General features: G+C 42.0%; 1 protein-coding gene across 1 annotated transcript in view; it reads left to right on the top strand.

Moving 5' to 3' along the window:
• The window catches only part of FLI1 (Fli-1 proto-oncogene, ETS transcription factor), an 89,215-nt gene extending 62,081 nt beyond the window's left edge, over nucleotides 1–27,134 (top strand). Inside the window, exons 6-9 of the mRNA XM_044281766.1 lie at nucleotides 15,714–15,779; nucleotides 17,109–17,171; nucleotides 17,471–17,518; nucleotides 21,213–27,134. Of these exons, the coding sequence (XP_044137701.1) occupies nucleotides 15,714–15,779; nucleotides 17,109–17,171; nucleotides 17,471–17,518; nucleotides 21,213–21,739 (704 nt within the window). The 3' untranslated portion in view covers nucleotides 21,740–27,134. The remainder of the gene's footprint in view (nucleotides 1–15,713; nucleotides 15,780–17,108; nucleotides 17,172–17,470; nucleotides 17,519–21,212) is intronic.
• The last annotated feature ends 293 nt before the right edge of the window (nucleotides 27,135–27,427 follow it).

The raw sequence follows: 27,427 nt of genomic DNA, 5'->3' as shown, positions 1-27,427 counted from the left end.
ACATAGCATACACATACACTCACCTAAAGAATTACTAGGAACACCATACTAATACGGTGTTGGACCCCCTTTTGCCTTCAGAACTGCCTTAATTCTACGTGGCATTGATTCAAAAAGGTGCTGATAGCATTCTTTAGAAATGTTGGCCAATATTGATAGGATAGCATCTTGCAGTTGATGGAGATTTGAGGGATGCACATCCAGGGCATGAAGCTCCCGTTCCACCACATCCCAAAGATGCTCTATTAGGTTGAGATCTGGTGACTGTGGGGGCCATTTTAGCACAGTGAACTCATTGTCATGTTCAAGAAACCATTTTTCCAGTCTTCAACAGTCCAATTTTGGTGAGCTCGTGCAAATTGTAGCCTCTTTTTCCTGTTTGTAGTGAAGATGAGTGGTACCCGGTGGGGTATTCTGCTGTTGTAGCCCATCCGCCTCAAGGTTGTGCGTGTTGTGGCTTCACAAATGCTTTGCTGCATACCTCGGTTGTAACGAGTGGTTATTTCAGTCAACGTTGCTCCTCTATCAGCTTGAATCAGTCGGCCCATTCTCCTCTGACCTCTAGCATCAACAAGGCATTTTCGTCCACAGGACTGCCGAAACTTGATGTTTTTCCCTTTTCACACCATTCTTTGTAAACCCTAGAAATGGTTGTGCGTGAAAATCCCAGTAACTGAGCAGATTGTAAAAAATACTCAGACCGGCCCGTCTGGCACCAACAACCATGCCACGCTCAAAATGGCTTAAATCACCTTTCTTTCCCATTCTGACATTCAGTTTGGAGTTCAGGAGATTGTCTTGACCAGGACCACAACCCTACATGCATTGAAGCAACTGCCATGTGATTGGTTGACTAGATAATCGCATTAATGAGAAATAGAACAGGTGTTCCTAATAATTCTTTAGGTGAGTGTATATTGGTTACCAGAATAAAATAATATCATGATATAGTCACAAACTTAGCAAGGCTGTTGCAGAAGTTTCTAAAACAATATATTTGGTATACAGGTCCTTCTCAAAAAATTTGCATATTGTGATAAAGTTCATTATTTTCTGTAATGTACTGATAAACATTAGACTTTCATATATTTTAGATTCATTACACACCAACTGAAGTAGTTCAAGCCTTTTATTGTTTTAATATTGATGATTTTGGCATACAGCTCATGAAAACCCAAAATTCCTATCAAAAAAAATTAGCATATCATGAAAAGGTTCTCTAAACGAGCTATTAACCTAATCATCTGAATCAACTAATTAACTCTAAACACCTGCAAAAGATTCCTGAGGCTTTTAAAAACTCCCAGCCTGGTTCATTACTCAAAACCGCAATCATGGGTAAGACTGCCGACCTGACTGCTGTCCAGAAGGCCATCATTGACACCCTCAAGCAAGAGGGTAAGACACAGAAATAAATTTCTGAACGAATAGGCTGTTCCCAGAGTGCTGTATCAAGGCACCTCAGTGGGAAGTCTGTGGGAAGGAAAAAGTGTGGCAGAAAACGCTGCACAACGAAAAGAGGTGACCGGACCCTGAGGAAGAAGCGCCTGACCTGGGCTACAGAGAAGCAGCACTGGACTGTTGCTCAGTGGTTCAAAGTACTTTTTTCGGATGAAAGCAAATTTTGCATGTCATTCGGAAATCAAGGTGCCAGAGTCTGGAGGAAGACTGGGGAGAGGGAAATGCCAAAATGCCTGAAGTCCAGTGTCAAGTACCCACAGTCAGTGATGGTCTGGGGTGCCATGTCAGCTGCTGGTGTTGGTCCACTGTGTTTTATCAAGGGCAGGGTCAATGCAGCTAGCTATCAGGAGATTTTGGAGCACTTCATGCTTCCATCTGCTGAAAAGCTTTATGGAGATGAAGATTTAATTTTTCAGCACGACCTGGCACCTGCTCACAGTGCCAAAACCACAGGTAAATGGTTTACTGACCATGGTATTACTGTGCTCAATTGGCCTGCCAACTCTCCTGACCTGAACCCCATAGAGAATCTGTGGGATATTGGGAAGAGAAAGTTGAGAGACGCAAGACCCAACACTCTGGATGAGCTTAAGGCCGCTATCGAAGCATCCTGGGCCTCCATAACACCTCAGCAGTGCCACAGGCTGATTGCCTCCATGTCACGCTGCATTGAAGCAGTCATTTCTGCAAAAGGATTCCCGACCAAGTATTGAGGGCATAACTGAACATAATTATTTGAAGGTTGACTTTTTTTTGTATTAAAAACACTTTTCTTTTATTGGTCGGATGAAATATGCTAATTTTTTTAGATAGGAAATTTGGGTTTTCATGAGCTGTATGCCAAAATCATCAATATTAAAACAATAAAAGGCTTGAACTACTTCAGTTGGTGTGTAATGAATCTAAAATATATGAAAGTCTAATGTTTATCAGTACATTACAGAAAATAATGAACTTTATCACAATATGCTAATTTTTTTAGAAGGACCTGTACACTATGTATTCTGCTTTCCTGTATCTACTGTGAATCATGGAAAACCCATTCAATGCATGCACATTACAGAATGACCAAATAAGACGACTGCATGCCATAGCTGGAAGGAAGCTCCAGCTTGTAGTACGCTGGTGACAGTTTATGGGCTTCTGATATAGATGCGGTGTTGGAGCCCTACTGATCGGATATATTGATAACCTATCCTGAGAATAAGGGCTAAAGCCCAGGACCATCAGCAGCCCAGGAAACACATTGGGAGAGATTTATCAAACTGGTGTAATGTAGAACTGGCTTATTTAGTTGCCCATAGCAACCAATCAGATTCCTCCTTTCATTTTTCACAGCTCTTTTGGAAAATGAAAGGTTGAATCTGATTGGTTGCTATTGGCAACCAAGCCAGTTCTACTTCACCCCCATTATGTTATTGACTGTAGTCTCCCCACAGGCCGTGTTTCCTGGGCTGAGCACGGTCGTGTGCATGAGCCCTATGTCATCAATATCAGGAGTCCAGAACGTATAAATAAGTGATGACATCGCTGATCTTTATCACTTTCAATCTAATTACATTTCTTCATTCCTTCTTTATTTCATGTTACCTATAGGCTCTATGCGGTTTTTCAGACATCTAAGGCACTTCTCAGTTAATAGTGGATTGTTCATTATCCATGGGCGTATCGTTTTAGATTTTACCCCACCAGAAAATATTTTCCCTGGCAGGGCCGCCACCCTCCCCTGTGTTTTTGACCCTACTACGACAACTACAACCATTAATACTATTTTATCGTCATTCATTCTTCTTCCATATACCCCCTTCTTATTTGAATCTTTTTGCTCTCCATTTTAATTGTTTTCCTTTGAAATTCCACTGCTAATGTTTTGTCTGATTTCTCTCGCTGACCCACCTCAGCGGCTGGCCACTGTGTTTTTTCACGGGAAGCTGAAAACAAAGACCGGTTGTGTTAAAGTTGGGGGGAGGCAGGAAACTTAACTCACAAGGGACCCTCCCAGTTCTGCCTGTCCCAGAGTCCGACTCCAGCATGTGGAATTAAATCTGACAGCCTGTCTGGGACACGTTCTAAGTAATGATTATCTATCCCTTTTTTCCAAGTGAAAGAACCACTATTTTCTTAAGTCTACACCAATCTTACACTCAGTTGGGTTTTATTCTTCATTCTATAAAACGGATCCTGTCTCTGCCAACAAATCGATATGTCTGCTCTGAGATTTAGTTCATGAACTTTTGTTATATAACAAGCAGGAAAAAACTGAAAGTATAGAGGAAGATTAACGTCTAACCAACAGTAGCACAAAATCCTTCTTATTTTCAAAATCTTTGATTGCTCTCAGGGAATGGAAACAATCCTACTATATTCAGAGGCTGTTACCAGTCCTGACCTAGCCCTGCTAACAGTTGATGGGCTCCCTTATAATGTATTAGCGCATGACCACACTGCGAGTACCGCGCGGGCATACGAGCTTCAGCGGCCTCTAAATAAACGAATTAGGACCACGCTGTTCGGTCGGTCTGTACTATAAATGGCTGTATGGTACTGTGGGTGCTGTGTGGCCATTAATATAGACAGACTAAGGCTACTTTCACAGCAGCGTTTTCCCTTTTCTCTATTGAGATCCGTCATAGGGTCTCAATACCGGAGCAAAACGCTTCAGTTTTGTCCCCATTTATTGTCAACGGAGAGAAAACTTAACTGAAGGGAACGGAGTACACCAGAATACATTCCGTTACGTTTCATTGCGTTTCCATGACACACACAAACGCGCTGCAAGCAGCATTTTTGAGTGCGTCCTGGGATGCGGCGCAAGACGGATCCATCATGACTCACAATGTAAGTCATTGGAGATAGATCCGTTTTCTCTGACACAAAAGAAAATAGATTTGTTCCCCATTGACTTACAATGGTTTTAGAGAAGAATCCGTCATGACTATTTTAGAGATAAAACGGGTATAACGGATGCAGATGGTTGTATTATCAAGACGGAAGCATTTTTGCTGATCCATCACGGATTCAGCAAAAGCGCAGATGTGAAAGTAGCCTAAACAGTGCAGTCCTAATTAGTTTTATTTGAGCCTGTTGTGGCCTTAGGCCTCTTTCACACAACCGTATGGCTTTTTCAGTGTTTTGCAATCCGTTTTTCACGGATACATTGTTACGTTTTCTGTTTCCGTTGTGTTTCCGTTTCTGTTCCGTTTTTCCGTATAACATAAACAGTACAAAGTAATTACATCGAAAAAATTGGTCTGGGCATAAAATTTTCAATAGATGGTTCTGCAAAAACAGAACGGATACGGAAGACATATGGATGCATTTCTGTATGTGTTCGGTTTTTTTTTCCCGGACCTATTGACTTGAATGGAGCCACAGAATGTGATTTGCGGGCAATAATAGGACATGTTTTATCTTTTAACCGAACAGGAATACGGAAACGGAATGCATACGGAGTACATTCCTTTTTTTGCGGAACCATTGAAATGATTGGTTTCGTATACGGCCCACAAACGGACAAAGAAACGGTTGTGTGAAAGAGGCCTTAGGGTATAATTTCCCATGGGCAGATACACTGCCTGTAACGAGCATTAATTGGTGATATAGCAGGTGGAAAGACTTGCAGTTACACTTTACAAGGACTCTTGTTTCATTTGTGTGATCGTTCATGTGATCGCTTGTCTTTCTTCCTCTCATGCTGATTGCATTGCAAACAACAGGCAGACACAAGTGGATGTAATGCTGACAAAATATCATCTTTAGGATACCATAAAAAGATGCAATTAATTACATCAGCAAACCAGCCGCAGGACACAGGCTTATACTGGCCAATGACTGGGAACGATTGGGTACTTATCGCTCCATGTAAAAGACCCTAAACACAGCATCGGCACAAACCTCAACTCTGACCTAAAATTCTACTACAATATATCAGCCTGGATTGTATAGTGTTTAGCTTATAGTCAATAGTCTAAACTGTATACAGTTGTAACAAACCCTCGGCTGTATTAGGTCTGTACAGATTTTCATCCTTGGTAATCTAACAAGAATGCTCCCATTTACTAAAAACAAGTAGACATAAAAATTGTGAGGGCAGAAAACAAAATAATATGATAAAGTCGCACAACCTTCGCATTCTAGGAGTTATGAATGCACACATAGGAGCTGCACTGCCCTATACATTTCAGGAGGGTTAAACCTAATGTGTATGGTTTTTGTTGCTGCAGAAATTTAACATTCAAAGTAAAATAAGGAGTGGATATTTTTCCTTTATTTATTATAGAATTACATCGCCCAACATATGGAAACAGTTCAGTGAGAGCGGCTTGTAAAACACAGAGGCCCTATTCATCTCCCCCCTAACTAAAATATATTCTAGCATTAGCAGAACAGTGACTCTAAAGGGAAACGCTCTGCCAGCAGTAAGTCGTTTGGCCAACAGAGGTTCTTGGGTGGCCTTCTGATGCAACTAGAAATTGTCATGCAACTTTCTAAATTATTATCAGCAATATGGAAACATTAGAGATACTAGCAGATGACAATGTGGTATTAAAATCCAAGGGGAGTAAGACTTTGGGAGTCACTTGTTGAGAAGGAGCTGGGTGCATTGGTGGATCATAAACTACAAAACAGCATGCAATGTCAATCAGCTGGTTCTAAAGACCTACATATACATTAGTGTATTTCCACCCAAACCTGAGGAAATTCTAATGTGTATGAGGAGCTCTCCAACTGTCCCCCAAAAATTATGGAAGGATCAGACAAATGTACATTTTTGATCCAATAGGTCTGTTCTCCCAGGAGATAAGCTGCAACCATAGGTGTCTGACAGAGGCTTTCTCCTCGCTCCTATTAAAAGCTCATAAACACTCGGCCAAAAAGAGCATGTATGTGTAAGGGAGAGTTGGGAGAAATAGCTGTTGGCCGGACGGTGGTTCTGCTGACAACTATTGAAAGTATATGGGCACCTTGACACCAGAAAGCTTCTGGAAGAGGCACGGACGTGCAGGACAAGGACATTGCCACTTCACAAAGCATTAGTTGGACCTCATCTGTAATATGTAGCTCCGTTTTGGGCACCAGCTTATAGAAAGAGTGTCCTGGAAATACAATGTTCAGTCTCCGGAGGCTGTGAGAGCTGTCTGTGGAATAGTCTACCTCAAGAACTGGCCACAGCAGGAAGAGCTGATGACTTTCAAAAGTCTTAGATGATTTCAAATATAAAAAAAAAACATTAACACTTATCTTATGTACATGTAATGAATTTTTGGTTTAAGTGTTGATCCAATCTTATCGCCACTGGGAATCGGGGAGGGGGTGGGGGGGGGACATTGTTTATGCCTTATGTGTCTTCACCTTCTTTTGAATCAATTGGGGGGAAAAAAGTTCTAACATTTACCAATAACCCCTCTTTCATTCATCCATGTCCTCTCCTATTCTACTGGTTGAACTACAAAAACATATGACTGTTTTTTTAACTATACTATGTAACTTATAACTTCAAGAGTTATCCCATGATTGATGTAAAAAATGAAAATTAGACATCATACAGCACATGACAGTCTCTTTATAACCAAGCTAGAACCAGCCCTGTACCTCACATGGATCCAGAGATCTCCCCATTCATTGCTCTGCTAAATTTACATCAATATGAGAGCTCAAGGGGAGTGTCTTATCTGCTGCAGCTCAGGGGGCGTGTCTCATCTCTTCCTATCACATCTCAGGAGGCAGTTGAAGGATAAAACTGAGCATGTGCGGCCATCTAAGTGAGCAGGACAAATAAGAAAAAAACAGCAGGTGGCGCTATACAGATACATTTTATTGAATAGCACAGTGGCTATGCAAATTTTTTAATTACATGCATTTACAAAAGTATTCAGATCCAGATGCTGGTTTGAAAACTGTAGAATGCTTTTTGTGGGACAACCCCTTTAAGAAACCTTATCAACACTGTACACAGTATGCAGCACTTGTGACAAGCTTTGGCTGAAATATATCACACATTTAAAGGGGTATTTCGGTTCTGCAATTTCAGCATTAATTGACAGGAAACATCACATGTTATCTATCACTTGATAATAGTGATTGAATAGTAATTCCCCATTTTCCTGCACTCCATTGCAGTCATGTAACATTTTCCAATGTGTTGGTTTCCTGTCCTGATAACATCATGAGGTGTGGCAAGACTTGCAAGACTCTGTCCTGTCGATACAACACCATCAATGACTGTGCCTCTGAAGGCAGTGTTCTGCTCATTTTCCTGGGACCTGCCCTGTAGACATATCAGCAATGATGATGTGAATTAGGGTGGAGTTTTTCCAGCAGGCTTGGATTTGTGACATTTGAGCTGAGAGGGGAAGGAGAGGCAGAGACCTGATGCTACAGACACTCCTTGTGAGTCTTGTGCCAGGATGTAAATACAGGGTGCAAGTTACAGATCACAATTATGCTGGAGGAGTCAAAATGCACTCCGAACGTCATCATCTGATTTATATAATGCAGCTAGGTTAATTGCTGGCGTTATGTATTTTTGTGTAAATGGGCTCATCCAGTCTTCATTCATGAATACCACTTATGGAACAGTCTAAGGGTCCATTCACACGTCCGCAATTTCGTTCCGCATTTTGCGGAACTGAATTGTGGACCCATTCATTTCTATGGGGCAGCACGATGTGGTGCCCGGACAAGGAATTGCGGACCCACACTTCTGGGTCTGCAATTCCGTTCCCGAAAAAAATAGAACATGTCCTATTCTTGTCCACAATTGCGGACAAGAATAGGCATATTCTATTAGTGCCGGCAATGTGCGGTCCGCAAATTGCGGAACGCACATTGCCGCTGTCCGTATTTTGTGGATCCGCAAAACACGTTTCGGACGTGTGAATGGACCCTAAGATATCTTGTGTTTCAATTCTTCACAATTTCCAAGATATAGGTTAGCTACCAGCAAATGGAAAACCCAGTTTAGAAACCCCACTCCAACATGCTTGGACTCCAGATGGATGCTGGGATTGATACAGCGTAGAAAACTATCAGCACGTTATGCTTCAGACATGTTTAGCTCACAGAGCTGGATACAGTGCAGCAAATCCTCCAAAACGATTAGGTCAAAACCAGTCAGCTGTGATCAATCAGCAAATATCACAAAGGATGCAAAACATGCGCTCAATCCATAGACTTGTTGTGGTCATCACTCCATCTCATACATGGGCCCAGATTTATGAATCCTATAGACGGCTCAGGCTGGATGATAAATACGGTGCAGGGATAGACATTTTTCTCTGACTCTATACCAACTTTTGGTTGGCTTACTTTAAGACGATTATTATGCCAGAATTGTGGTGCATTTTTGCGCAAAATAGGGTGTCTTAGGCTTCCCCCCTTCCCATGAAGATCTGCCCCTTTATGCTAATTCATGCCCCTTTTTGAGTGTGTCACAAAAAAGATATATAGAAACACTGTACAGTCATGTGAAAAAATTAGGACACCCTTTGAAAGCATGTGGTTTTTTGTAACATTTTTAATAAAAGGTTATTTCATCTCCGTTTCAACAATACAGAGAGATTAAAGTAATCCAACTAAACAAAGAAAACTGAAGAAAAGTCTTTTCAAGATCTTCTGTAAATGTCATTCTACAAAAATGCCTATTCTAACTGAGGAAAAAGATAGGACACCCTCACATGTATTCCCTCTTAAATTGGCTCAGATCTCACACAGGTATATCACACCAGGTGCACATAATTAGTAGATCGTTACTCTGCATGTTGAATGAGGCTTGCCCTATTTAAACCTCAGACATTTAGTTTGGTGTGCTCCTGACTGTTGAAGTGAGAGTGAGCACCATGGTGAGAGCAAAAGAGCTGTCAGAGGACTTCAGAAAAAAGATTGTAGCAGCCTATGAGTCTGGGAAGGGATTTAAAAAGATCTCAAAAGATTTTGAAATCAGCCATTCCACTGTCCGGAAGATAGTCTACAAGTGGAGGGCTTTCAAAACAACTGCCAACATGCCCAGGACTGGTCGCCCCAGCAAGTTCACCCCAAGAGCAGACCGCAAGATGCTAAAAGAGGTCTCCAAAAACCCTAAAGTGTCATCTCGAGAACTACAGCAGGCTCTGGCTACTGTTGATGTAGAAGTACATGCCTCTACAATCAGAAAGAGACTGTACAAGTTTAACTTGCATGGGAGGTGTGCAAGGAGGAAACCTTTGCTTTCCAAGAGAAACATCGAGGCCAGACTGACATTTGCTAGAGATAAAGTTGACAAAGACCAGGACTTCTGGAATAATGTTCTTTGGACAGATGAGTCCAAAATTGAATTATTTGGACACAACAGCAGAGGACATGTTTGGCGTAAACCAAACACAGCATTCCAAGAAAAGAACCTCATACCAACTGTGAAGCATGGAGGTGGAAGTGTCATGGTTTGGGGCTGCTTTGCTGCAGCAGGACCTGGTCAGCTCACCATCAGAGAATCCACGATGAATTCTACTGTGTATCAGAAGGTGCTTGAAGAACATGTGAGACCATCAGTTAGAAAATTAAAGCTGAAGCGGAACTGGACCATGCAAGATGACAATGACCCAAAACATACTAGTAAATCAACCAAAGATTGGCTGAAAAAGAAGAAATGGAGAGTCCTGGAATGGCCAAGTCAAAGTCCAGATTTGAATCCCATTGAGATGCTGTGGGGTGACTTGAAAAGGGCTGTACGTGCAAGAAACCCCTCAAACATCTCACAGCTGAAAAAGTTCTGCATTGAGGAGTGGGGTAAAATTTCCTCAGACCGATGTCGAAGACTGGTAGATGGCTACAAGAACCGTCTCACTGCAGTTATTTCAGCCAAAGGAGGTAACACTCGCTATTAGGGGCAAGGGTGTCCTATCTTTTTCCTCAGTTAGAATAGGCATTTTTGTAGAATGACATTTACAGAAGATCTTGAAAATACTTTTCTTCAGTTTTCTTTGTTTAGTTGGATTACTTTAATCTCTCTGTATTGTTGAAACGGAGATGAAATAACCTTTTATTAAAAATGTTACAAAAAACCACATGCTTTCAAAGGGTGTCCTAATTTTTTCACATGACTGTATGTACCAAGTACATTTTTTTGACATTTTTTTGATGCCGACACTGTAATAAATTTGGCATGAGGTTTCTCGTGTTTCTACTACAAAATTGCAGTTTTTTCACACAGATCACCTGACAGCACTGATCAGGTCACACACTGATTCATTCCCATCATGCATCTTTCTTCAGTCATTTACACGGATATTTATTTACCATGGGAAGAGGAGAGATCACAACCATATACTGTCTTTTTCAGACTATAAGACGCAACGGACGATAAGACGCCCCTAGACGTAATATATTATAAAACTAACCTAGGATTTGGAGGGGGAAATAAGAAAAAAATATTTTCTATCAGACCTCAGAGCAGACCCCGAAATCAGACCTTCATTCTTCATCAGACCCTGATCAGACCCCGACCCCCAATCCTCATAAGACCCCCATTCTTCATCAGACCTCAAATCAGAACCCAAAAGCAGACTGCCAAGCTCCATCAGCCTCAGATCAGACCCTCAAGCCTAATTAGCCTCATATCAGCCCCCCCATCAGATCTCCCAGCCTCCATCAGACTCAGATCAGACCCCCAATCAGCCTCAGATCACACCCCAATCAGCCTCAGATCACACCCTGTCAGCCTAAGATCAGCTCCCCATCAGACCCCCCAGTCCCTATCAGCCTTAGATTGGACCCTCATCAGACCTCAGAAAAAAACAAAACTTCCCTTACTTCCTCTGGATGGTGCTGCAGATCCAGGACTTACCGCACCACTTCAGGTCATAGTGCTTGCCTACATGCACTACATCCTGCATCAGGACACTAATGAATGCTCCCATTAGCATTCGGACTATAAGACACACTGCCAATTTTCCACAACTTTTTTGGGGGAAAAAGTGAGTTTAATAGTCTGAAAAGTACATTTTCGGGCTTATTTTCACACTGCTTTATAAGTGTGTTCTTGTCACTATGGATGTTACACTCAATTTGTGTGACAAGTTTCAGCACATTGTGGCGGCTGTGGCTTTTCAAAATAAGTAATATGTCTGCCACAAATCCATTGCTACATTCTGCATTATACAAAATGAATGGTGAAAGTGACATTTCTGAAATATTCTAGCCATCATTTATCTATTATATTCATAAATATTGGGTATCCATATCAAGCATCCTTGATCACTTTCTAACAACCTTCCAGATTCTAGGATTGACACAAAGGTGGCACCTTTTTCAGAGCACCCTATTAGTATTGGCCAAAATGATTTGTACAAATAGAATTTGTTAAAAAACTAGCTTTCTTCATCAGCGAGAGGCTCCCTTGCCTGGCCCTGTCAATCTCGCGTCTGCTCCAAGTAGCAATGTAAGCACGGAGGATCCACTTGAGCAGCACAGATATCGACCATCCATGCTCTGCTCCATTTACAGGTGTACCCAGATGTGAGCAGCGCATGCACAGTTGGCATCTGCGCTACTCAAGTAGCTGCAGAAGATCCTCTGCGCTCATGCAGCCATTTGTAGCAATGGCGTAGGACTGACAGAGCCAGACATCTGGCCTGGCCCTATCAATTAAGAAGGAGGGGGGGGGGCAGTCTCTAGAGCAGGCATGGCCAACCTACGGCTCTCCAGCTGTTGTAAAACTACAAATCCCACCAAGCCCTGCTGTAGGCTGCTATCCGTAGGCAGTCTGGGCATGCTGGGAGTTGTAGTTCTACAACAGCTGGAGAGCCTCAGGTTGGTCATCCCCGCTTTAGTGTAATGGTACCAGCCTCTTGATCTTCAAGGAGGTGGAATTTTGAACAAATCGATTTACTCATCACTACTCCCTACCATTCCCTCAAAAAACAACTTTTCCAAGTAATACAAATCAGTTACCCAAGAAAAATATTTTCCAACTGGCTTCAGAACTTCCAATGGGACAGAATCTAAAGTGTAGCTCCGTCTGCATATTGTACACGGCACTGGCCTAATCCTCTCCAGTGCTACAAGAACGTCTAGTGGGCCTCAAAGCAAAACGGATTTCACCCCGGTGCAGACTGCAGTATTTCACCAAGCGGTATCTATCTTACAACTTTTGTAGGAATTAGAAACAGATGACAGTACAGCTGAAATGCTCATTTCTGTTAATGGAATATGTAATGCTTCCGGGGAGACATAAAATCCCGAATCTCTCCTGTGCTCAGAGAGAAGCTCTACTTTCCTCTGAATTTGGCTGCCTTCCCCGGCTGTGTCAGGCTAAAACTTTATTTTCTTAAAACACTCTCTATTTACGTGGGTGGTGTCTGAGCCCTTGGCATTGCATCTCCAGTGTACTCTGGCAATTTTCCGTCCCCATTAACTAACTCATTTCTGGATAAAAGAACCTATTGTGGCAATCAGACATACTTTAAAGACATTAGTCTACACGATCAATCCCCAGCCAAAGAGAACACTTGCAAACATACTGTCTGGTGAAAAGATGGATGCAGCTCATATTCAGTCCACAAGCCTCCACTGTTAGTGAGATGGAGAAGATCAGAAATACTTTAGGCCTTTGTATCAATATTAACTCTTTTGCAGCCTATCTTTTTTGTTTTACGTTTTGCACCTCCATTATGCATTATTTTACACTTTTGACTTAAATTTCACACATTGACCTAAACTCATACTAAACCCCATACCCATATATATATTTTTTTTTAAGTAGACACAGTCACGTGCTAAAAATGCTACTCAGCACTTTATACACACAGGCACCCTAATGTAATTTTGTGTTAAAATGTAACTAATAAAACTAAAACAAAACAAAAAATATATATATAATAATTTCGATAGTAGTGGGTAGGTAAAATGTTGAAGCACTGTTCCCATTCATTTCAACGGGGTTAGGTCCTGCAGTAACCAGCTCTGTCCACTACTTCCAGTACTATAACTACTGGGAGGGGTGCAGGGTGTCAGACCCCCACCGATCAGATATTGATGTTCTGGGTAAAAATACCGGAAACCCCTTAGAGGCAGCTTCAGACACAGCTTTTGAACTGGCATTTGCTTGACCTAAGAAAGGTCTAAAAAAATGCCTGACTTGGTCAGCAGTTTTAGTATATTTTTGTCCATACATCACTTTTTTTTAACAGAAAGTATGTGCCCCCAGTAATGTCACTTCCTGTGTAGCGCTATAACGGAAAAAAGCACTTGTTTAAAAAATAACACCATACAAAACACCATTACAAAGATGTCAGCACATAATGCGATTGACACAAAAAATGCACCTTCATGTATCTTGAGCTGCCATTTTTTGCCTGAAAAAACACTGTAAAAATGACAAGCATAAAAAACCCCACCAAAAACCATGAAAGACCTAAACATGCAAAGAAAAAAAAAATATCAACTTGTGTGAACGAACCCTCAAGCTGAATGAATGCAGTTGCCTCGACGGGCTGCTGTTAGCCATAACCACCTTCATGTAACTGTGGCAAATATAAATTCATTTAATGCAGTGCCTATTTAAAATAAACATTGCATCTAAGGCCTCACGCACATGGCCTTTGTGCGACCGGTCCGTGCATTGGGGACTGAAAATTGCGGTCCCCAAGGCACGGAACGGCTTCTATTTTTTTTGTTTTTTGTGGTGACTCCGTAGTGCTTCCGTGGGGTTCCGTGCCTTCGTTCCACACCGCAGCTCCGGATTGCGGACCCATTCAAGTGAATGGGTCCACATCCGTGATGCAGGGGTGCCTGCATATTGCGGACCCGCTGTTTGCAGGGCCGGGCAGCAGCTGTGTGCATGAGGCCTAAAGTTTACTTTCAAGCAGAGGTTTATACAACAACATAAATACTGTATAATATATTAAACCTTTTAATATGCTGGGATTTTCCATTTTTGTTTTTTGCTCCCTTCCTTCTCAGAGACATAACTTTTTCATTTTTCAGTTCACAATAGCCGTATGGTATGAGGGATTGATTGGGAGATTGAATATATTCCTATGGAGCACTGCCACCTGCAGTCCTCCATAGGAACATAACGTAGGCATCGTAGCATCAAGCAGGCTGCAGCCAACCACTGTCAACAAACGGCTTCCCCATTCTCAGTGAGGGGAAGTTATTTGGGCCTTGGAAACACATCAGATGCAGTGGTGGTTCTGAAAGGGTTAATAAATGATTTATTAGAATCACGTCCCAAAATGTCACCATCTGTTAATAACAGACTGACCCAACTACACATTATTCACCAGACATATCTCACTCTGACCAGGCTGCACAGAATGGGCAGGGTGACTACTACTGAAAGTTTGGTCTGGGGGCTGTGGTGGAGCTAGTACTCTTCTCTCTAGAACATGTTGAAATATTACCCTGAGTGTTCCATCCACATAGTAACATTACTTCTGTATCGCCTTTGGGATTGTGTATAGTCTATATACATATGTACTCACTTATACAACATACCGTTGGTCTGTGCCTTTGTACGTCTGCTTGGGTATGGTAGCTTTAGAGACTGCTTATCTGCTAGATACCTTAGTATGTGTATATGCTGTCATATACTGTATGTTCTAATTCTTTCGGGACATAGGCTACTTTCACACTCGTGTTTTGGGCGGATCCGTCATGGATCTGCAAAAACTGATCCGTTACAATAATACAACCGTATGCATCCGTCATGAAAGGATCCGTTTGTATTATCTGTAACATTGCCAAGACGGATCCGTCATGAACTCCACTGAAAGTCAATGGGAGACGGATCAGTTTTCTGTTGTGTCAGATTGTGTCAGAGAAAACGGATCTGTCCCCATTGACTTACATTGTGTGTCAGGACGGATCCGTTTGGCTTAGTTTCGTCAGCGTTTTTGTGTCCGCCTCCAGAGCGGAATGGTGACTGATCGGAGGCAAACTGATGCATTGTGAGCGGATCCTTTTCCATTCAGAATGCATTATGGCAAAACTGATCCGTTTCGGACCGCTTGTTAGAGCCCTGAACGGATCTCACAGAAGGAAAGCCAAAATGCCAGTGTGAAAGTAGTCTTATCTGTGTAAACTTTGTACTATTGTATTGTAATAACTCTTTCTGTTTGTAATGTTTTGCTATGTTTAGCTGTATAATCTTTAATATAACAAAGTAAAAAAAAAAATTTGAACCTACGGTAGATTTGGAGACAAAGCTTCTTATGTACATTTTTACTATGCCTGCATGCTCTTTTTGTCTCATCATGATTTATCATTACCCACAGATCCTTCCTACGATGCCGTTCGGAGATCCGGGTGGGGAAATAATGTCAACTCTTCTGTCACGAAAAGTAAGTGAACCTCCAGTACAAAACAACAAAATACATGTAAATATAATAAAAAATATATGTAAATTTGAATGGGATTAGATAAACAGAACTAAAGCAGTTTTGTCCAGTTCCCCGAAGGAAACCCACAGTATATATATATATATATATATATATATATATATAAAAAAAACTCCATTCTTTACACTGCTACTGTCGCTGAACCCATGGAAGTCTGGTGCAAAATAGAATCAAGGCTTGTATTAATAGGGGTTTTCCAGGCTTATGATATTGATGTCAATAATGACCAAATGGTGAGGGTCCAACACCCTGCACCCCCTCTGATCAGCTGTTCCCTGCAACCTCTGACTTGAACCAGGGGCGTAGCTAAAGGAAGAGTTTAGCTTGGGCCCCCCATCCCTCATTGCTTTGTGGCCAGGGGCAGGGAAGCACAAAGCCTTCCTGCTGCCTGAGGCAAAAATTTAAACTGCACCCCCCACCATGCCAAATTCTTGACCTAACACCTTCCCTCTAGCCAGAGGTGTAACTTGACCAGCAGGCAACCTTCTATAAAACAGGTGTCTTCTCATGTGGTACAAGGGTCTTTGGGGCCCCTCAGGCTCCTGGGCCCGGTAGCGACTGCTACCTCTGCACCCCCTATAGCTACACCCCTGACTTGAACTAGGACTGTGAATGGAACAGGAAGCACAGCTCCGTAAAAAGTGTAGTTGCCGTGCCGTACCATTGAAGAGAATGGGAGCTAAACTGCCGTATCCCATCCCGGCTACTACACTGAGCTATGCTTCATCTTACCTTCACAGTGCTAGCTACACTGCTTGTTGTGGTGTGGGGTTTCGCACCCTCACCGTTTGGATATTAAATGACTTATCCTGACGGTAGGTCATCATTTTCAGGAACTTAAAAAACTCCTAAAGTACTACTAAAGGGGTTTTCTATATACTGGTAACTCATCCTCTGGATAGATCTTCAGTTTCTGATCGGTGGGGATCCAACTCCAACTGCTGTTTGAGAAGACACCGGCGCTCACAGTAGCGCTGTGGCCTTCTCCAGCTTTTCCTAGGCCATGTGATGTCACGTTCATCAGTCACAAGGCCTAGGTGCAGCTCAGCCCCATAGCAGTGAATGGGGCTGAGCGTGAGACCAAGTTCAGCCGCTATACTATGCACGGCACAGTGCTTGGTGAGCATGGAGAAGGCCGCGGCGCTCATAGGAGAACTGGTGCCTTCTCCAACAGCCGATCGGTGGGGGTCCATAATTCTGCTGTTTATGTTCACGTGGAACAATCTCATCTGTAACATATTTTAACGGAATGATTTTTGTGTTATGCCATAGGTCCCCCTGTTGGAGGCACTCAAAATGTGAATAAAAATGTAGAACAGCAACGTCCACAGCCAGGTAACTCATAAAGCGACAAACGTTTGCAACATAAGAATGTAACATTCACATGTCCTTTGTCCATGTCTGTGGACCCATGTCCTTTGTACATGTCCATGTCTGTGGACCCAGAACTGCTGCCGTGTGTCAGACAGGAGACAGCTCATGAACAACTGAAGCCATGTCAAATACTCTTTGCAATGTATATATATCGCCAGACGGCACTTTACATAGACAAATAATCTGGAGCTTCCCATTGGAGTTCCTCACCAGAGAGTCCATTTGGTGGCATGTATTCATATGCTTCTTCTTTCTTCCAGATCCCTATCAAATTTTGGGCCCGACGAGCAGCAGGCTGGCTAATCCAGGTGAGGATAATCCCAGTACATACGACAGTCAGCAATCACTCCATAATATCGAACAGTTTCCCTTAGCAGACAATACATTACACTCACATTTAAAATGAGGAAACTCTATATAACATGTTAAACACTAAATCTGCTTGTTTTACTTTATTAATAAGAGGACATTTTTTATTGTTTTTTTTCTCAACTTTTTGTCCAATTGTCCAAATATGTCCAACATAAAATATTGAAGTTCTATGTAAGCAAAAGTGCAACCAATCCAGTTTTGCTTTTTACCAGTTTTGATAAATCTCCCCCTTTATACATACACCTAACGAACAAGCATTTGCTCGTTTGTCAGGTTATTTGCTCACCTTTACACAGGGCAGTTATTAAGAACGAGCGTTTGTATCATTCCATATGTCAGGCGTAATGAAAAGTACAACTCAGCGGTCATTTACTGCAAGTTCTACAGCTGCGTGTGTATGATTCACATCCATTTCAGCAACTTCTGTCAGCGGGCTCCCTGTCTAGGTTAATTAAGACCTTATACTGCCCCCTAGTGACCACATTGGTTTCTGCAGATATACTGCAAACCACATAATTCTTAGATAAAGCACACAGAACAATGAAATATACGAATGCAGCAGAATCCGTTTACCTGCAGCATCCACAGATGAGGACGCTCGGATCGCACAGGAATAGCTATACAAAGGTTTACATCAATACTTGAACATTAAAGATTTCATTTTTAATTATTATAAAAGGCAATGCGGAAAATACAAGCCATCCCCTCTGGAATTGAAATCTTCCGGTCACATTACATTGCATGATCACCTAGCAGCATTTAATGCCAAATATCTTCTCTTATTTTATATTTTCCGGGGGAAATAATAAATTATCGAGGCTCTCAGACCCCTTTATCTGTTCAGATGTGAATGGTTTCTGTACCGTATAATGTAAGACTGACAGATCAATGACATACAGATGACTGGCCATTAGTGATATGAATACAGAAAATCATTGATTGATCCATTATCTTAAGCCCCATGGTCAGGTGTCCTGATGCATTTTTGGAAACAAAATCAATAGAGAAAGTATAAAGGACAGATACCACTTTTCCTCTTTTTTCAATTTACTCCTGGTTTTAGCTTCCAAAACTGCATCAGAAAACCTGACCGTACCCTAAAGTGGCCACATCAACCATACTGATTAGATAGAAGTTGTAAAACTGTTCAAACGATTATCATGCTGAGGGTCCATTCACACGTCCGTAGTGTATTGCGGATCCGCAATACACCCGGCCGGCACCCCCCATAGAACTGCCTATTCTTGTCTGCAATTGCGGAGAAAAATAGGACATGTTGTATTTTTTTGCGGAAGCCACAGCCCGAAGCCTGGAAGTTTGGAAGTTTGGGGCCAAAGCCTGGAAGTTCGGGGCCACGCTCCGGAAATGCGGAGAGAACATAGTGTCCGCAAATGGTTCCGCATCTCTTCCGGCCCCATAGAGAATGAATGGGTCCGCACCCGTTCCCAATATTGCGGAACGGTTCCGGACCCATTTGCGGACATGTAAATGGACCCTGACACGGAGATACTGGCCATACTAAATTACGCCGAAATAATGAAAAGATTGTTCATAGATTAAAGATATCTTGCAATGAAAGATCATTCCTCTGACTATCAGACACAAATTTTACGGGGGTTTTCCAAGTGATTGATACTGATGACATATACTCAGTATAGGTCATCAGTATCTAATCGGTGGGGGTCCGACTCCCAGCACCCCTGCCAATCAGCTCTTTGAAGAGGCCACAGCTCTCCAGTGAGTGCTGCGGCCTCCTTGCAGCTTGCCAAGTATAGCGCTGTCCATTGTATAGTGGCTGTACTTGGTATTGCAGCTCAGCCCCATTCACTTAAATAGGACTGAGCAGCGCCTAGGACAGGGATCAGCAACCATCCATTATCGTATATGTCTTATTACAAGGGACCTGTATGGTGAACGGATTCCACTGTATGACATCAGTCTGAGGCATCCATTATCGTATATGTCTTATTACAAGGGACCTGTATGGTGAATGGATTCCACTGTATGACATCAGTCTGAGGCATCCATTATCATATATATGTCTTATTACAAGGGACCTGTATGGTGAACGGATTCCACTGTATGACATCAGTCTGAGGCATCCATTATCATATATGTCTTATTACAAGGGACCTGTATGGTGAACGGATTCCACTGTATGACATCAGTCTGAGGCATCCATTATCGTATATGTCTTATTACAAGGGACCTGTATGGCGAATGGATTCCACTGTATGACATCAGTCTGAGGCATCCATTATCGTATATGTCTTATTACAAGGGACCTGTTTGGTGAACGGATTCCACTGTATGACATCAGACTGAGGCATCCATTATCGTATATGTCTTATTACAAGGGACCTGTATGGCGAATGGATTCCACTGTATGACATTAGTCTGAGGCATCCATTATCGTATATGTCTTATTACATGGGACCTGTATGGCGAATGGATTCCACTGTATGACATCAGTCTGAGGCATCCATTATCGTATATATGTCTTATTACAAGGGACCTGTATGGTGAATGGATTCCACTGTATGACATTAGTCTGAGGCATCCATTATCGTATATGTCTTATTACATGGGACCTGTATGGCGAATGGATTCCACTGTATGACATCAGTCTGAGGCATCCATTATCGTATATGTCTTATTACAAGGGACCTGTTTGGTGAACGGATTCCACTGTATGACATCAGACTGAGGCATCCATTATCGTATATGTCTTATTACAAGGGACCTGTATGGCGAATGGATTCCACTGTATGACATTAGTCTGAGGCATCCATTATCGTATATGTCTTATTACATGGGACCTGTATGGCGAATGGATTCCACTGTATGACATCAGTCTGAGGCATCCATTATCGTATATATGTCTTATTACAAGGGACCTGTATGGTGAATGGATTCCACTGTATGACATCAGTCTGAGGCATCCATTATCGTATATGTCTTATTACAAGGGACCTGTATGGCGAATGGATTCCACTGCATGACATCAGTCTGAGGCATCCATTATCGTATATGTCCTATTACAAGGGACCTGTATGGTGAACGGATTCCACTGTATGACATCAGTCTGAGGCATCCATTATCGTATATGTCTTATTACAAGGGACCTGTATGGTGAACGGATTCCACTGTATGACATCAGACTGAGGCATCCATTATCGTATATGTCTTATTACAAGGGACCTGTATGGCGAATGGATTCCACTGCATGACATCAGTCTGAGGCATCCATTATCGTATATGTCCTATTACAAGGGACCTGTATGGTGAACGGATTCCACTGTATGACATCAGTCTGAGGCATCCATTATCGTATATGTCTTATTACAAGGGACCTGTATGGTGAACGGATTCCACTGTATGACATCAGTCTGAGGCATCCATTATCGTATATGTCTTATTACAAGGGACCTGTATGGTGAACGGATTCCACTGTATGACATCAGTCTGAGGCATCCATTATCGTATATGTCTTATTACAAGGGACCTGTATGGCGAACGGATTCCACTGCATGACATCAGTCTGAGGCATCTGTTTAACGTAAAAACGTGATGTGAACCCAGCCTAATGTGCGCAGGCACCTTGACAACTGTACCTTTTGCTTCTTGCAGGAAGTGGTCAGATCCAGTTGTGGCAGTTTCTTCTCGAGCTGCTGTCGGACAGTGCCAACGCTAGCTGCATCACCTGGGAGGGCACAAACGGAGAATTCAAAATGACAGATCCTGATGAGGTGGCTCGAAGATGGGGTGAAAGGAAAAGCAAGCCCAACATGAACTATGACAAGCTGAGCCGGGCACTGAGATATTACTACGACAAAAATATTATGACTAAAGTCCACGGGAAGCGCTACGCTTACAAATTTGACTTTCACGGCATCGCTCAAGCTCTGCAGCCTCATCCCACTGAGACGTCAGTGTACAAATATCCATCAGAGTTCTCATACATGCCAACTTACCACACTCATCAGCAGAAGGTTAACTTTGTTCCTTCGCACCCTACATCGATGCCAGTCACGTCTTCTGGCTTCTTTGGTGCAACCTCGTCTTACTGGAGTTCTCCAAATGCTAATCTATACCCTAATCCCAATGTTCCACGACACCCCAACTCCCATGTACAGCCGCACCTGGGCTTCTACTAGACTCCATCCACGGCTCGACATGGATTTATTGTCGCCTTGATGCAATACATCTCATTTTGGGAGGGGGAAAAAAAAGAAAAGTGTCCTTAAAGACTAAAGAAATTGAACTCAGCGCCATATCAGTATTAATCGTTCTCCTCTCCCGACCTTCATGGATCTTGAGCCAGTATTTATTCAAGCTTATTCTTGCCAGGGAATGCAAGACGGATTGCTTGAACCCAAGGATGTGATATGGAAGTGGTGTAAGCAGCACATAAGTTGACCCAAGCATTAGACTTACCTTTATATTATTTTGTAAGCATTTCTGAACTGAATTTTTAACTTTTTTTTGTAAACAAACGCACTGGATGGCAATATGGAAAGGCTTTTAAACTAACTGGAATTGCAGCAATATTAATGGGTATATTGTCTATAGCGGAATTTAATGTCGTCGCCCTCCCCCCACATAGTTACCTCTCTATAGACAAACATGTAAAACGTTGACCAAAGTGCCCATAATATACTTTACAGAAAAACCTAGAAGACCAGTAGAGATGAGAGAATAAAAGTCAAACGAATTGACTTTGATCCGAATTTCAGAACAAATTCAATTCGCCACGAAGCTGAATGTCCTCAGACTTTGTGGTAACAAATCTATTTTTCCTTAAATGGCTGTAAGAAAAACAAAACATACCTCATCCATTTGCTCGCGGAGAGGCCGTCATAGCCATCTTGACTGAAGAAACTGTGCGAAATCTTGCGTGCTGTGACGTCCGGCCAGCATGATGAAGTCATCACGTCTTCAATCAAGATGCTCGCGATGGCCTTTCCGCAAATGGATAAGGGGACTATTTTTTTTTTTACCCTGATTAACCCCTTAAAGGCCTACATTTTAATGTCAGATGCCGCAATCGGTGATGAACGCAGCATCTGAGGGGTTCAATGATGGGGGGTGGACCATTCACTGTAATTGCGCCCATTACATACCACGGAATGTGATTCGTGAAGTAATTCATAACGAATCAAATTTCTTTGTGAAATTCGGTGAAGCGGCCAAATCAGATTTTTGATAACTTCGCTCATCACTAATGACCAGTAAAAAATTAAAGGTGATGGCCAGCATGTAAAAACTCATTGTTAATCTGTTACACAATAACGTACTCGCGCCGGCTTCTGTGTGCTGTACATTATCACTCATCCCTCACTGCGTACACAGAGCTCAATATGACGCAATTCACCCCTGGACGGATACTTTTCTGCACACGTGCTGGACAGTAGATGAACTCTTCCGTGCAATCATAGAAGACTATCCATCCAGGTTTAGTACAGACTGCAGTAACGTGAGTGAATCATGTCACCGCCACCATACTGCAGTCTATGGACACAGCAGGGGACAAGTGATTATACAGGTGCAGACTTGCAATGACTTTTAAAAACTGGCCATCTAAACCTTTCTGATCATAAAATAAAAGGCGCCATGGTGCTTTAAACCTTGTTTATCATTTGCGCTGTTTCCTGATTCTCTGGATGCAACCTGCAGTGTAAAGAATGGAGTTTTTTTTACTCTGGTTCTCATAGATACAGTATGTCTAGAGTCCTGCCTCTTCTCTTTACTAGATGCACTATTAAATTCTATTAAGGAATATATTTTTACGCAATTTACGATATAATTATATACCTGTTCCTGGTTTTAATCAAGACAGCCAGACTGAAAACCTCTATTCTTTACACTGCATGCTGCTTTTAGACAACTGGTTAATAATACAAAATAGATATATGGTTTATATTACAAAGTGATTTTTTTATTTCATAAGTAAAGAACTTTCGGGGTCATTTATCAAACTGGTGTAAAGTACAACTGGCTTAGTTGCCCGTAACAACCAATCAGATTCCTCCTTTCATTTTGGACAGCTCCCTTGGAAAATGAAAGGAGAAATCTGATTGGTTGCAACTAAGGGCTTGTTAACACGACCATGCCGTGTTTTGCGGTCTGCAAATTGCAGATCCACAAAACACGGGTGCCGCCCGTGTGCCTTCCGCAATTTGCAGAACGGAAAGGACGGCCCATTATAGAAATGCATATTCTTATCCGCAAAATGGACAAGAATAGGACATGATCTATAATTTTTGCGGGGCCACGGAATGGAGCAACAGATGTGCTGTCCGCATCTTTTTCGGCCCCATTGAAGTGAATGGGTCTGCCACGGAGCCGCGGTGTGCATGCTGAACAAAACCACGGTTGTGTGAATGAGCCCTAAGCCAGTTCTACTTTACACCAGTTTGATAAATGAGCCCCTTTATTTGTAAAACTGGTTTAGAATCTCTTTAATAATTCCACACTTCAAGCCAGACGCCCCCTGGAGTTCATATAAAGGACGGACAGATTAGGACTGGTTTTGCCAATAAAAATTAAATCTGAATTACACAATTAAAAAGAATTGTTCTAAAGCACAATGATAGTGGCCTTCTAGAGCCTGCAGGACACTGACCATACAGAATAGTTCAGACCAATGGCTTCATCGTCCTGACATGTAAGAGGAAAATCACATGCAGGAGCATGAGGTGGTAGAGATTGGTACCCAGCCATCTACATAACGCCCATTCGGGACACTGAACCCATATTAGGGCCAATAAAAAGTTTCTGAACCTTGTAAATACTGATCTTATTGACACACTGATGCGGCCACATCACATACTGTACAAGAAGATGAAATACTGTGGAAACTGCTCAATTTGTAATAAGAGACACTAGGGGTAAGGAGGGAAATTGATGTGATTGACTCATTTACAAAATTGGTTGGTTGTGGTGGGTTACAGAACATGTAAAGAAAAGACAATCATAACGTTAGGACCCAGTTAAGGAGAATCCGTCACCACCGCTTACACGTAGAAAATATATGTATTCCTTTTGAAATGACAATTCTGAAGCACCGAACTCTGCCTTGTTTCATTCCTCTATTATTCCTCTTGAACATGTATAAATAACCTGAAAACTGTGTGTTACCATTCTCCTTGTCAATGGGGGGTCCCCGATATAGTCTGCCATTGTTTGGCTAGTATCAGGCTGTGTAGGGACACCCCCATAACTGCTGACACCCAGTTGTCAATGTACTCAAATTTCTATAACGAATAACAGAGGAACCAAACTATGTATAATTTAATACAGTTATTTACTAAAACATGTCATGACAGCTGACTGGTCCCCTGTAAAGGAACCCCCCAGTCATCACATTATGTCACACTGCCGACACCTGGAATGATCAAGACTGAAAACTGTGCATTGGAAACATTTAAATACATGAACCTTTTTTTTTAGTTATTTGCCATGATGCACTAAGTATCCCAAATATTCCCAGTAGCTTGTTTCTTTGTAGTCGTATGAATGCGTTCACCGGCATACTGATGCCTGTATATGGAGAGGGAAATTGGGCGGGCAGAGTCTGATAAACGTCTGGCATTGGGAAATTAGCATCATGGAGATAATGTAGAGACTTCAGTGTAAATGGTGAAATGGGGTCATTTATCAAACTGGTGTAAAATAGGACTGGCTTAGTTGCCCATAGCAACCAATCAGATTCCGCCTTTCATTTTGGACAGCTCCTCTGGAAAATGAAAGGTGGAATCTAATTGGTTGCTATGGGAACTAAACCAGTTCTACTTTACACCAGTTCTTACAACATGCAGGAACTGGTACATACACCAAGAATTCATTCTCAACTGGAGTCTTACTTTAAGGCTTTGCGAAGTAAACCAGAACCGGTTCCAAGTGATTTTGGCCAATTATCAAAGGAATAATATAATTATTCACAGCTGTTGTTTTTATTGTTTTTTTAGTTGCTCAGATTTGCATCTGTATTTTATACTGTTCTAACATGTGTTTTCTGTTTGAGCATACACAGACCTTATATATATATATATATAAAGTTGTGTAAGGGAGGGTGGGTCTGAAGTAAGAGTGTTGTGTCCGACATGTCCCCCCTCCTCCACCTTTTCGGATTCACAGACGCTGAGCGTTTGTCAGTGCAGCATCCACATGAACCACAGGACAAGTTTACTGTATAAATTATGAATTCTTTTCCTAGAGCCCTCGGAGGTGAACATGTATACAAAAGCATATAAACTAAACGAGTAGACCTCGGTCACACAAATGCAGGTTTTTTTTTTTTTTAGTTTTCGTACAGAACTGTATTTTGAATTTTGTACAGATGTATTCTGTTATTTTTCTAATGTTTTTTTGAGCGTTTTGTACATTTTGGCTTTTTATCTTTGTATGGATATCTTTTACTCTTTATAATGAAAATAAGATATAAAATAAAGTATTTTCATATAGGTAGATGACCTTCGTCTGTCCTGTAGCTTAAATGCAATAAGAGATTTATCATAAATCCACAGGTGTCAATGCTGGATATGTAAATATATGTTACCATATGTATTCATTGCCAGAATGTTCAATAATTATAATCCGCTATTATGGTGTACAGTATATAATCTGCTGATGGTCTATCAGCAGCAATAATAGAAAAGTGCATAAAAGAATTGGAATATTTTGCACTTTATTCCAGGAAAACACCATAAGGGGGATTGGGCAACACCATAAGGTGTATACTACACTACCTTTTTAGGGTAGAGCTTTAGCCCAAGCCAGTGCACATAGAAAGTGCTAAAGCCCTGTACCCTCAAGTAGTGTAGTAGCTGAGGGCTCGAAGCAATAATCAGAGGTAGAGATGAGCAAATTGATTCTTTACCTATAAGGGGCGGTTCTCACAGTTAAAGAAGAGCCCTCTGCCGCTTGAGTGACATGTTGCCTGGCCCTTACAATGTCTCCTCTGATGTTCCGAGTAGTGCCGCAAGCAGAGAGGCTTTGCTTCTGCTTCCAGTGCGTCAACTGTTTATGTGCTGCTACTTGGAAGTGTAGTCGCTGTTCCATTAGCGGGCGCAGAGCCTTCGCACTTGTGCCGCTATTTAGATCAGCTGTGCAGGGCGAGATTGTCAGAACCAGACGAGGTGTCTTACCCTGTCAATCATACGGCAGGGTAAGACAACAAGGACAGGCCCTCACAGGTGAAGAACTCTTGCTGATAAGATGAATCAATTCACTTATCTCTAATCAAAGACCACAACAAATGGTCTCTGTCATCATGTGATGGCCATGACACAACGAATCACAGTAATCTTTGAAAATACCAGCACCAGCCCTGAGACTAGAGAGAAAGCCTTCAGTGTCCTCCAAAGGCCCAATCATATCACCCTACCAGAAAATCCCCACTGTCCCAGTCCATTACTGGGCCTCCGTCACTGTCTATTACTGTGTTTTCTATTATATGCTTACTGGGCCCTCTGTTACTGGGCTTATTGTAATTTGTATGTGTCTTTGTAAAAAAAAACTAAAAAAATAATAAATTAAATAAAACTGTTACTTCAGGGTGGGATAGGTTTTTTTGGACCTACTGGGCTTTGTAACATATTATAGCTCAAAGGGTGTACAGTGCGGAGCAGGCCTATTTATATGCTGCAACAGTCAAATAATAAAACGGACATCGCTTAGGAGGCAGAAATACACAGTCAAGTCACATAATTATGACCATTTCCTGCTGTCGACGTTGACCGAGCATAGCTCATGAAGGAAGTCACGTGTTGTGAGCTGGTTAGGTGCATAAATAAGGTGTGCGATAGGTTGTCTGCCTACATATCCCTTGCTGCTGTCATGAA

The sequence above is a fragment of the Bufo gargarizans genome, chromosome 2 (assembly GCF_014858855.1).
Source record: "Bufo gargarizans isolate SCDJY-AF-19 chromosome 2, ASM1485885v1, whole genome shotgun sequence".
Lineage (NCBI taxonomy): Eukaryota > Metazoa > Chordata > Amphibia > Anura > Bufonidae > Bufo > Bufo gargarizans.
This window is presented reverse-complemented; position numbering and strand designations above follow the sequence as displayed.